At 43.9% G+C, this 12746-nt stretch overlaps 1 protein-coding gene across 8 annotated transcripts in view; it reads left to right on the forward strand.

Annotated features, from left to right (window-relative positions):
- KIF5C (kinesin family member 5C) overlaps nt 1-12746 on the forward strand; it is a 159714-nt gene that overhangs the window by 115886 nt on the left and 31082 nt on the right. For all 8 annotated transcript variants that reach the window (XR_015146033.1, XR_015146034.1, XM_086352621.1 and 5 more), the window contains 4 exons: nt 4419-4607; nt 7977-8094; nt 10646-10722; nt 12026-12135. Coding sequence is in view for 6 of the 8 variants with exons in the window: in XM_086352621.1 (XP_086208747.1) it covers nt 4419-4607; nt 7977-8094; nt 10646-10722; nt 12026-12135 (494 nt within the window). In the remaining 2 variants the exon portion in view is untranslated. The remainder of the gene's footprint in view (nt 1-4418; nt 4608-7976; nt 8095-10645; nt 10723-12025; nt 12136-12746) is intronic.

Genomic DNA, 12746 nt, shown 5'->3' on the forward strand with positions numbered 1-12746 from the left:
CAAATTACTTTTGTTTATGGACATTTCTGGGAACCACTGAAAGCTCTTCTTAGGTGGTATAACAGATCGAGGTTTAGAGCATATGACCTCTTGTAAACCCAATCGTTCTTTCATAGAATCTCTGTTGTAACTGAATATTTCATGAATCTTTGCAAATGAATCTAATTTTAGCATAAAATTCTCCAGTACTATAAGATTAACCCTATTAAGTTCCAGTTCGGTGATTTTATATTTGAGGATTTATTTTTAGACGCATATGTTGGTGTTGAGCTATAAACTTCTGAGGTTGGGGTGATTAAATGGTCCTTGCAATATGAAGGTGCAGTTGATTTATGGGAAGTTGGTGCCTGCCGCTGATAATGATAAAGGAAGATATTTTTATGCCAAGTTCTAAAATAGAGCTGATGAAAAATGCTAATGAAATCAAGGAGTGTCTGGGTGGCTTTGGAATTAAAAAAAAAAAGAGTCTTTACCTTTGGGAATATGAAGTATGATTGAGATTATTTTTAAGTACTTTGAATATTTTTAAGATAGCTTTGAATTCCAGACATTGGATGCCCTAGTTAATTTCATTGATAGCTAGTTAATTTCATTGATAACTTTCACTTAGATAGCATCATATTCTTAATCATTCTGTTTTTTTCCTTACAATTATGATTTAATTCATAATTGTAAGGAAAAAATTCATCATGGCAATGAGCATTTAAGGGGAGTAATTATGTGACTTTGGGCAAGTTACTTTATTTATCTGGGTTTCGTATTCCTAATTTGTAAAATGATAAGATGAGTCCAGATTATCTTGAAGATGGTCAGCTCAGGAATTGCATGAGTTATGCATATATTTCTTGGATCTATCATTGCGGGTACAGATACTTTTCTTATTGGCGATGAGTATTCAGTTGATATAATTGTTTTGATCTAAAAAATGAGATCAAGGAAATCTTTTTTGGTGATCTTGTGTTTTTATTCCTAAAAATCCTATTCAGTCCCCCTGGTGGTGTTCTGGGGTGAGAGGGAAAGATGGCTGCTGGAGTCTCTCTCAGCCCTCAGTTCTAAGATACAGCAGGCCCAAACAGCAAAGAAACAGAAGAACTCATATTTCTCCAGCTCAGTCATGTCTTGGGGCATTTTCAGAGTCCAGGCAATACTTAAGTCAACAAAACAAGATGAGAGCAGCAAATGACAAGATGAGCCTGGTGTTGACTTCATCTAGGTTTATTAGTGAGCCTCTTCTTTTCATGTTCCAATGTCACCGATTTTTCTTTAAGGCAGAGATTTCCAGATTTCTAGGCACAAGCAGAATAACAAGTTGAGGTTGAGTAAACGAAATGGATTGGATTAGCTGCCTAGTTTTCTTCCAACCTCAGGTCTAGCTGAGATGGAGGTGAAGAAATTCAAGCAGGTGACAGAGACCCTGGGCCCCACCTCCATGAGGGACCTGGCTGTGGATGGACCAGAGATGCAGATAAAACCGTTCTGGATCCTGGGCCTGAAGTCAGCCTTCATCACTGATAGCTCCCTTCTCATCAACTTCTTCAGCACAGCCTGGGGTCTGCTGGGGCTAGGGTGTGAGTTCCAGTCCCCACAGAATGGTGGCTGGGGTCCTCACCTCCAAGAGGGCTTGCTTCTTCATTCCCCTCCTGCTCCTCAGCCTCTTGGAAGCAACTTTATCATGCCTTGGCTCTGTGCTGCACTTGTAAATAAAACTGACATTTCTAGACGCTTTTTCTAATAAGGATTTTTTAATTCCCATTATGACTTTGTAGGGCTTCACTGATGGCTCAAGCAGTAAAGACTCTCCCTGCAATGCAGGAGACACAGGAGACGGGGATTTGATCCCTGAATTGGGAAGATCCTCTGGAGAAGGAAATTGCAACCCACTCCTGTATTCTTGCCTGAAGAATCCCATGGACAGAGGAGCCAGGCGGGCTGTGGTCCATGAGGTCACTAAAAGAGTTGGACACAATTGAGTGACTAAATAGCAACCACAAATGACTTTTTAGGTCTTAGAATGTGAACAGTCACTTCACTTGCCTTTTACTTGGCCCAGAAACGGCACCTTGGGTGACTGCAGTATGCTCCAGAGACGTGGGTGAGGGTGAGTCCTATACAGGCAAGATGGAAGGGGAGGCAGTCTCTTCTGCTGAATTAGCCATCCACACTGGGCCTCATGGTCTAGTACATACGTTTCAGTCACTGTCAGACCCAGAGGAGAGTTATTAAATAATCCTACAGCAGCAAACTCTGATTCTTCTTTTTAAAATAACAGTATACTGGAATTACTAAAAACTCTGAACTTATATGACTACATATATGAGCTCGTAAGTGGTAAGAAACCTTGCAGTTAATATTTGCTTGGAGTGCTGTTTTGTTTTGTTTTTTTTCCATCAGCCGTAGATTCAAAATCTCCTTTTTGACCTCCTAGAATAAGTATGGCTTCAGAAGTTATGGTTCTGGTTTGAGGGAAGAAATACCCAGTTCTCACTTTGGAGAATGCCCATTTTTGTAATTTTTTTTTTTCTACTCATCTCCAATTCAGATGTCACCTGGGCATAGAACACAACGTGCCCTCAGCTGAAGAACGTCTTAGAGGAGGAGGTGTTTGCTCCCTTCCCACGACACCCTAACTCAGTTCAGCAATGTTCTCACCCCCAGGAGCTGGTATCGGTTGTGAATTCCACACAAAAGAGCTGGATGTCCTCTTACCCTTATACAGAAAGACAATACACAGGGCACACTTGGTCAGGCTAAAGAATGAGTTTCTCATCTCTGTACCATGTTGGACCAATCACCAAGGCATGAGGATAAAACTGAACTTAAAGATTGTGGGCTTTTCTCATCTGTTACCTCCATGATACTGGATTATGAAAGGAGTGTAATGAGTGGTATTGGTAGGCAAATCACTGGCAGTCAGAAATGTAACTGATTATTGAGAACCTCCATTAAAGTAAGGGGCTTCCCTGGTTGCTTAGCTGGTAAAGAATCCGCCTGCAATGCGGGAGACCTGGATTTGATCTCTGGGTTTGGAAGATCCCCTGGAGAAGGGAATGGCTACCCACTCCAGTATTCTGGCCTGGAGAGTTCCATGGACTGTATTGTCCGTGGGGTTGCAGAGGGTCAGACGTGACTGAGTGACTTTCACTTTGGCTTCTGTTCAAGTAAGATGGAGTCAGATGTTGATACTTGTGGATTTTCTTGCTGTGAACCTGGACTCTGCATTGTGTTGGTTGACCCTGAGATATTTAGCAACATTGTTGGGGAATTTTTAGGGGAAGGTTGACACCAGATTACAGGCATTCAGCCCTGTCCAGTGTACTTTTTACCTGCTGCCAATTTTCAGGATTGATAGACCACTCCGTGTTCCTAGCTCTTAAATGTTTACTGAAAAAAATAGTCATACGATGAGTTAATGACAGCAATAATGACAAAAGTGGGCAGATGGAGTGTATTATGAAACATCAAAAAAAGAGTTGGAATCACTGTCTTAGAATAACTGAAGCCTCTGTTTGTGGGATGGGTACTGGAGAGGGCTCTTGTATTCTCCTGAGGTGCTAGGATGCCCTCTGGTGGTTAAACAAAATATTCGCAGTTACTTTGCTCCTCAAGGCTATCTCCGCATCTCAGCAAATGGGTTTCTATCCCAAGTATCTTGCTACATTATTTGTATCCTGTAGAGCTCTGAAAATTAGACAACAAATATGAGATGGGGCAAGAATTCTGGTTGTCAGAATCTTTTCTTCTAAAGGTGAATTTAAACTGTTATTCTCAGGTGATCTTAACTAAGCGAGATTCCTGTGTGCTTGGATGGGGCAGGCATGCAGGGGCAAGGAAACATTGGTCATAATGAGACGTCATGCAGGAAGACTTTCATCCAGAGGTGTTTCTGGTGATAGCACGTTCCTGTTCATTAGATTCTTTAATTGAGAACTATATAGAGAATCCTCTGTACTTCAACCTTTGCTTATAGAAACATGTTCAAGCTCTTAGACTGCTGTTTCTCTGGATAACAGACTGTAGAGAACATAACTGAAGTTTTGAATGATTTCTTTTGGGACTCAGGATCACCTTTAGGAACACTGGGTTTTGCTGCCCTTCCAGAAATGTAAGGAACACCTCTTCAAAGTTATCTCTTTTTACAATTTCAATATCTTTTTCTACTGATACCATCTCTTTCATTCTAGAAAATCAATTGTAATGAAAAGCCTGGTTAATTGAAGATTATACTAATTGAAGTTTTATCCAAGGTTTCAGAGAATGTGGGATTGAACCTATATTTCAACTTCTGGTTCTCAGCTTGTGGTCCTGTGATTAGGGATTCTTAACCCAGAAATCCACAGACATCCCCATGGACAGGTTTCAGGGCCCTGTGAACCTCTGCTAATCGTAGGCGTCATTGAGTGGTTCCCTCCTGTGCTCAGTTGGCAGATGTGAACGGAGTCATTGAAGAGGAATTCACCATGGCCCGACTGTACATCAGCAAGATGAAGTCGGAGGTCAAATCTCTGGTGAACCGCAGCAAACAGCTCGAGAGCGCCCAGATGGACTCCAACAGGAAGATGAATGCCAGCGAGCGGGAGCTGGCAGCCTGCCAGCTGCTCATCTCCCAGGTAGGCCACCCCTTTGTTCACCATGTCACACCCTTGTGCTCTGGAAATCTGTTTCCTCCACGCTCTTACTGAGGCTGATGGTACCTAATAGGGACAACTGATGAATGTATCCATGGCCTCCCAGGCAGTAACCGGCCAGGCTTATTCTTAAGGCTAGGTTTAGTCGTACAAATTACATGAATTACCTTTAGTCTTTTTTTTAATGGATGTGTCTACATATCTTTATCTAGCTATTTATAAATAAGGTAGGTAGGTAGGTAGGATAGATAGTGATGTATAATGAGTGGAAAAGATTCAGTCCAGTTCAGTGGTCAGTCATACCCGACTCTTTGCCACCCCATCGATTGCTGCATGCCAGGCTTCCCTGGAAAAGTGGAAAAGATTGGGTGGCATCTAAAACACCTCTCTGCTAAGGCAGCATTCTTCGATCTTTTAGTCTCTACCACAGATCCGGTTTAATATGGGACAGCAGAAACTGCCGCCACTACCAGTATAGCAGTAGCAGGAAGCATTTTACTGAGTGCTTACAGTGCCCTATATACTGTTAAGCGCTTTACCTGCATTCTCTCACTTGATCTTTAGAAGAATTCTGATAGGCAGGTGTTATGACTGTCCTTGCTTTTTAGATAAGGAGAATGAGACTTGAAAGATTAAATATACTGTCCAGACTCATATAGCCAGTGAAAGGCAGAGCTGGAACTCAAACCTTTGTGTGGGAACTCAAAGTCTTGAAGGGATTTTCAAGCCCCAGTGATAAGGTACTCTTCTGTCCGTTAGGAAGCATTTTCAGTTTAGCATGGTGGTTTCAGAAAACTGCAGCCTTTTTTCTGGTCTGCCCCTGCACCTGAGGCTGGTGTTTGGGGCTGAGGCCTCTGTGAGTGGTCCAGTCTGTGCTGCGCACTGCCTCAGTCCAGGCATTAACATAGCTAAAGTCATTTGGGGAGAGCAGATACCAGCGTGTAACGGCACATCTGACAGTGCTGAGGAGCAGATGAAAGCATACTTCATCCTGTATGCTTTTAAACATAGGAATGTGTCATCATGCAACCATCTCCAGCCTCGTCTCCTACTGTAATCATTTAAGAGATGCAAATTAAAGCATCAAGTTTCCATTTTATAAATAACATAGTAAGCAAAGAAGCGTTGAAGAGATTAGTCAATGCTAGTGTGTAATAGTGAAATTTATATACATTGTTGAGAAAAGTATAATTTGGTCAGTCCCTTTGGAAAGCACCTTGGGAATCAAAACCCATAAAAACATAAGTATACTTTGGCCAGTAATTTCACTTATAGCATTTTTCATTGGTAATGAAAGTGAAAATTTTTCATTTCATATGGTATTATCATTCCCTGATTTAAAATATTAGCACTTACATGGAAGATGTTGATTGCAGTATTACTTTCATTTTAATAAAATAAAATAGACAACTATTTATAGAGAGACTAATAACATAAAGTTACATGGAAGGATATTATGCAGCTCTTACCAAAAATGTATGCAACCTAGTCATTTGGAAGGTATAATTATATAAAGTTAAATAAAAATGGAAATGCCGAGTGACAGATCTATGCTATACCTTGCAACTTGATAAAATATGCATTTATATAGATAAGACCAGGAATATAGGGGGAAAGTAGTTGATAGAGTGGTTTATGGGTGAAATTTATACTACTTTTTCTGGATTTGCTGGACTCTTTGACATTTTTATAATTTATGAAAATTGAGAAGAAGAACAATAAACATTAGGGCATAGTACACTTCAAGTCTGATTTCCAGGTCACCTGTTACTCTGAGAGCATGTGCTTCTGAAGCACTCTGTCCCTAACATTTGAAGGCCAATGCAAACGCACAGACAGAGGCCCTGCGGCCCAAAGCCCTCTGTCTTTCCTTCCATCTGGACACATCAGCCTCCACGTCCAAGTCAGGCCCCTTCCACACGTTCTATGAGCTGATGGAGCTGTGAAACTGTGCCAGCTGTAACCTATGTAAATGGATGATGGAAGCTGCACTGCTACTCCTGGGGGTGACCTCAGGGTCATTAGAGTAACAAGTTTCTAGTTTTCCAGACTCACTGTGATCTAGAAGAGGATGTGGGTTCCAAGTGGGCACGCTCCCTTGGCATAGAACTTTGCTCGGTAGACTGGGGTACAGCCAGAGGACTGCCCAAGTGGGGTGCTCTGAAGTGTCAGGCCCAGGACTGGGGCCCCAGTTGCCCAGATCTTAAGGTGACACACATTCAGGGTGTGTGAGATTGGACTCAAAAATATTAGGATGGTTTGGGGTTAAAGAATAACCGTGGTTAGACAGTGCTTTCTGCATTAGGAACAAATACAGTTTTCCCTTAGGTGCTATTTTGTACTCTGCCACAATTTACACAAAACCAAAGATTTAGTCACTGTTGCCTGGGGTTCAAAAGTAAGAAAAACCTTGTTTCTTTATTTTCTGACATGATCTAAGGAACCTGACAAAATATTTCCAGCTAAAATGCTATTATCTCCTTTGTTTATACTCATCCTTGTCACCAAAAGCTATGCTTATAAAATATCTGCTCCAACAAAGTCCCATTTCCCAGAGGTTATTTCATTACATTAGAGCTCCATCTCCAGGGTCCTCCTGCCTAAATATGATCCATGTAGATATGGGGGAGGAGGTGTCTGCATATTTCCATCTGCCTCGAGGTGACTACTGTTCCTGTTTAGTCACAAGCTCTCATTCATTCATTTATTCCTTCACTCCATTATTATATATTAACTCTATGCTTTCATGGAGCTAACAAGTAGAAAAAAAAATAGATGAATCAAGTAGAAGTTAGGTGCTATAAGAAAATGTTGGGGCCCAAGTAAGAAGGATCCAGCCAGGCCCATGTCTGGCAGGGTGTTGGGGACAGCTTCCTAGGGAGAGGAAAAAGAAACAAAGCCTCTGAAATAGGAATTGCTGTGCTTGAAAGGCAGAAAGTGTAAAGACATAATACTGGAGTTCCAAAGAAGAAATCCAAAGGTGCAGGTTCAAAGAATGAAGCCCGCAGCCTTGACACTTTTCCAGCCCCTTTCTTTCCAGCAGACTCTGTTTTTTACAAAGCAGAAAACCAGCCTGGGGTTTGGTATTTCTATTTAATAGATGGTAAGGAAGGACATGGTAAGGAAAGCCACGCGCAGGGGGATGAGGCAGAGAAGCTCATGGGAAGAAGAAGACTTAGTCTGTGGTCCCAGATCCCAAGCCAAGGGCGGAATCGGCACTTGGCTGTTGGGACTCGAACAGAGGAGTCAAGAACTCCTCTTCTGTTGCGTTTTCCTGTTGGACAGTCCTGGACAAGCCAGGATAATCACTCGCTCGTCAATCATAGCCCCTTTCTGTTTGCTCGTTTAAAGCACGAAGCCAAGATCAAATCCCTGACGGACTACATGCAGAACATGGAGCAGAAGAGGAGACAGCTTGAAGAGTCCCAGGACTCGCTCAGTGAAGAGCTGGCCAAGCTCCGAGCCCAAGGTGAGCAATCGACCACTTTGTAGGTGTCCAGCGATTGGCCTGAATCAGACACACTATAGTTGGCTGGACTCTTGATGTTTACTTTTGCTCAATTAAACCATTTGTATGTCTAGTGAAAACAGTGGCCTAATTGGAGTGGGGTAGGGGGTAGAGAACCATCTAGAAGACTGCCCCCATCCTTTACCTGCTTCTCTGCATTTTCCCTCAGTCCACCCTGCTGCCCAAGTCAGAATCCTCTCCCTTCTTCACCTCCTGCCTCCACTCTGTCACCAAGGCCTGTCCATTCAACCTGCCAGATGCTTCTCTGGTTCTGTGCATCTCCAGCTTCATTGTCACTATCCTTAATCCTAATTAAGAATTGTGGCTCCGTTCATTGACCGAGGGGCTAAACCTTAGCCTGTTCAAGGCTGACCACTGTGCTGTATCCCAAGGGAGGATTCCAAAATCAAGTTCTACCTTATTCCAGCCCCAGACCTCCAGCCTATTCAATATTCATATTCATATTCATATCATATTCAATAAATATGAATAAATAGAAGAGATTCGAGAGAAATGACTGGAAATGTAGAAACCAGGACAGGATTAATGATGTATGTGTTGTGGTGAAACGGGAATACAGATCTTATGAGTTGCAAAGAAAGCTGGTAAAATCCCTTTGGGAAGCATTTTGAAAATACATATTAATGATGCTAACACTTTTCATACCTTTTACTCCTCAAATCTCAAATATTCGTTGCAGAATTCTCGAGAATTCATTGTTTATATTAGTGGGAAAAAAGGAAATCACCTAAATGTCCAGCAGTTAAATGAACTATGGTATGTGGTTTAAAAGAATAGGGTTTTTTTTCATCTTGGAGATGAAATACATGAAGACCAAGCAACAGTATTTACAATGCATTAGATTAAACATCATAGTATGTAATTTTATCTTTACTGTGGTTATAACATTTAAAAATCACTGGATACTTACGTTTGAAGGCCTATAAAATTAATATTTGAAGGGAACATGGTTTTAGTAGGGTAACAGGATTGGTGACAATGCTATCCTCTTTTATTTATTGTTGTATTGTCTGTTTGCTCAGTAAATACATTTTGCTTCAAATGGCAATGTAAATTAACAAAAAAGGATAACACACCCACCCCCACTATGACCTTGTAAGGTTTTCTTTATGAGATGAGGGATGTTGGGAATAGAACGCTTTACCCAAAAGTTGACATGGAAAAGCAGCTTTCCCTCTGGTCAATGGCTTCTGCAGTGGTGCCACTGAATGGAAACAAAATCAGAGCAGAGTAGCTGATGTCCACTAAAAAGGATGCATAACGTGAAAGTTGCCAGTTAAGTTTTATTTGGGGCAAGATGAGGACTGCAGCCCAGGAGATAGCACCTCAGATAGCTCTGAGAAAGTGCTCCAACAAGGTAGTGTGGGAAGGTCAATATATATGATTTTGGTGAAGGGGGAGTTCACATAATCAGGCACTTATCTTACATAAGGTTTTCTGCTGGCCACGAGGAGCTAAGTTTCACCATGAAGGTATTTAGTGCTTTTCTAGATATGAGGAGATGCAAGGATTGGGATCATGAAATCAGTTCCTGAAAATATCTATCTAAAACCCCATTCCACCGGTTTCTTTGGAACACAAAATGCCTCATTTCTCCACCCTGAGCTCCCTTCAGGGCGTGTCGAAGGTCAACAGCTGCAGCAATACAGGGTTCAGTCTCTGCAGAGGCAGATGGCAAATGCCCTTGGCAAGTGCCAATTTGTAGTTGACACTGAAATAAAGTGAAACAGAATGGAGAGAATACTTAAGGACTTGAATGTCACTGTCAGAAACCCTTTTGATCCCTCCACCTGAGGCTGCCCATGGTCCACTGGGCTTCGTGAGACCACTGACCAAGAGGAGGGTGGGGCTGATGCCCCCTCCCCAGAGGGGTATCACATAGCACCATGCCCCCAACACACAGCGTGGGCTTCCTGCTTAGTCTGGAGAGAGTTATTTTACGTTTCTATTTTCTTTGCGCTTGTCCCTAGATTATTTTCCTGCTCCAGATTCTTAGAGAATACCCATGGGAGGTAAATTAGCTCTTTCTGAAACTCTAATAGTGGCAGGAATCCAAATACCACTAATATTTGCAGAGAGCATTGTCGGTGACCATGCACGTTTATGCAGGAGCGGCTCACCAGGCCTGGTGGGGAGCAGTCCTCTGAGGGCATGGAGTGGCAGCCCCGTCAGGTACAGCATGACTGTTCCTGGATCACATGTCCCCTCCAATCGCCCTTCTCCCTGGAGGACTTCCACAGTCTCCCTGGAGAGATCAGCCTTGATTTAACAAGCTGGAAGTCCTGAGGTGTGCAGGGTATCTGAGAGTGACATTCATGAAGTCCCCCTTCAGAGGCATGTTCCTTTATTCCATGGTGGTACCTTGGTGAGATAAGCTGATGTTTCACCATATTCCTTTCTGTTGTGTTTTTTTTTTTTTTTTTAATTTTTACTTTTGGATGGGAATCCTGCCAGTTAAATCTTTTTCATTATCCTTTAAAATTCAAAACAGAAAAAATGCATGAAGTCAGCTTCCAGGATAAGGAAAAGGAGCATCTGACCCGGCTGCAGGATGCTGAGGAAATGAAGGTGTGTATGCAGCCCTTTCCAGGAGCCCCGCACGCCTTGGGACTGGATTTCCTTCATCTGGGAAAATCCAGCTCCTTTCCAAGATGTGTAGGTGAGGTAGGAAGGAGGGGGGCGGGGCTGGGGCTGGGCATCAGAGCTGCTCTCAGAGGGTGGCTGGACTTAGAAGTGAGATGGACATGCAGGTGTCCAGGCCCGCTGAGATGTCTGCAGACAATAATTGCATTGCATCAGTACATTTATCTTCCTGCTCATGAGCAAGAGGGAGAGAGTGCACCTTCCAGTAGCCATGCTGGCTAGCTGTCACAGCCTCTGCAGAAACAGTCACCCCTCTTTTGAATGGAAGGAAGCACCTCCCCTCTATCTTTTAAAGAAATACCCTCAATTTGAATTTTCATCTCAAACACAGGGGTCTTTATTTTGGTCACATTTTAAATAGAAATGGAAATGTGGGAAAGAAGATTGGGAAATAAGGGTTTTAGGTGGATAAAATGAGATAGGAGAAAATGTTGAACTTTTGATTGTGTGTGTGTGTGCATGTATGCACACGCTTATTTGCTCAGTCATGTCCAACTCTTTGTGACCCCATGGACTATAGCCTGTCAGGCTCCTCTGCCCATGGAATTTTCCAGGCAAGCGTACTGAAGTGGGTTGCCATTTCCTTCTCCAGGGGATCTTTCCGACCCAGGGATTGATCCCTTGTTTCTTGTGTCTCCTGCATTGGCAGGTGGGTTCTTTACCACTAGAGCCACCTGGAATAGTTTTTGACAAACCGGTTCCAAGCTCCACTGGGTGTGAGTCTCATAGTTGAAGTGATGCCATGCTGTTCAGCCAACAACCCTGTCTCACCTGGCTGGGCCTCTCCTGGGTTCACATCACTTTGGTGGAAAGGTCTGCTTGGAGCATCATCATAAATCCATGCAGTGGACAGGGTCGAGAGATTATTAACATTTTACTGGTGGGGAAGTGCAGCTCAGAGAGGTGCCATGGCCTGAGGTCAACCAGGTAGTAAGAGGTCAGTGACCTCAGGGTGACCTGGCGAGAGAAGCTGTGTGGCTCAGGTGAGCTGTGGAAGGTCAGAGGCAAACCCTTTCCTCATGAAATATGGTCATTTGCCCATGGGAACTACTCAATTTTCTAACAGGTCCTTGGATATTGTTGTCCCTATAAAGCAGGGTAGGTCCTGGGCCCTGGTGTGGGGATCTGACAGCTGAGGGAGGTGGGATAGGAGGTAGTGACCCAGTCTTGGCACAGCGTGGGCTGAGAACCAGCAGCAGCTGACACATTTCCCTGGCCTGGGTTGCAGAAGGCTCTGGAGCAGCAGATGGAGAGTCACCGGGAAGCTCATCAGAAGCAGCTGTCCAGACTCCGGGATGAAATTGAGGAGAAGCAGAAAATCATCGATGAGATTCGGGAGTGAGTTGCCCCAGGGGACTCGCAGGGCATGGAGGCGGGCACAGGCCTTGTGCCAGCCTGGAGGGACATAGCTTCTAGCCCAGGTCTCTGCTTTCCCTGCCCTGTGGGCGCTGGGCTCCGCCCTGGTGTCACAGGAAGCTGGGTTGTGATGCTTCTGAGGTCTGTTCCTCATCTGGAGTCCAACCTCTGGGGGCTCTGGTGGGCAGGTGGCAGGTTGGCCCAGCTGCCCTGCCTGGTGCCCTGCAGAGCAGGACACATTGGTGACTCACATGGACAGACATGTGCCCCTGTAGGTGGGGATGAGTTCCTATGAGAGTGTGAAAAAAACTGATTTGGTCCGACTCGGGGGATCTGGTGGGTTAATAAATGCTCCAGAGGAGACTGTCAGCTCCTGCTGCCTCCTCGCCCAACACATACCTGTGTCTGTACAACCTGGAGCCACCAGGTCACACGTGGACTCTTAGGGACCCACGCTGTTGGGTGTCTGCGCTCAAGGACGTCATTGCAGCTGGGCTCCAGTGACACCTTCTCAAGGCCATTCTGTTGCAGCTGCTGCTGAACAACCCCCCTGCTCAGTAACGACCCCTCCCCACTCCTCTCACCTTCCCATA

The sequence above is a fragment of the Bos grunniens genome, chromosome 2 (genome assembly GCF_055505025.1).
Source record: "Bos grunniens cultivar Pamir isolate PY7600 chromosome 2, Bosgru_T2T1.0, whole genome shotgun sequence".
In the NCBI taxonomy this organism is placed as follows: Eukaryota; Metazoa; Chordata; class Mammalia; order Artiodactyla; family Bovidae; genus Bos; species Bos grunniens.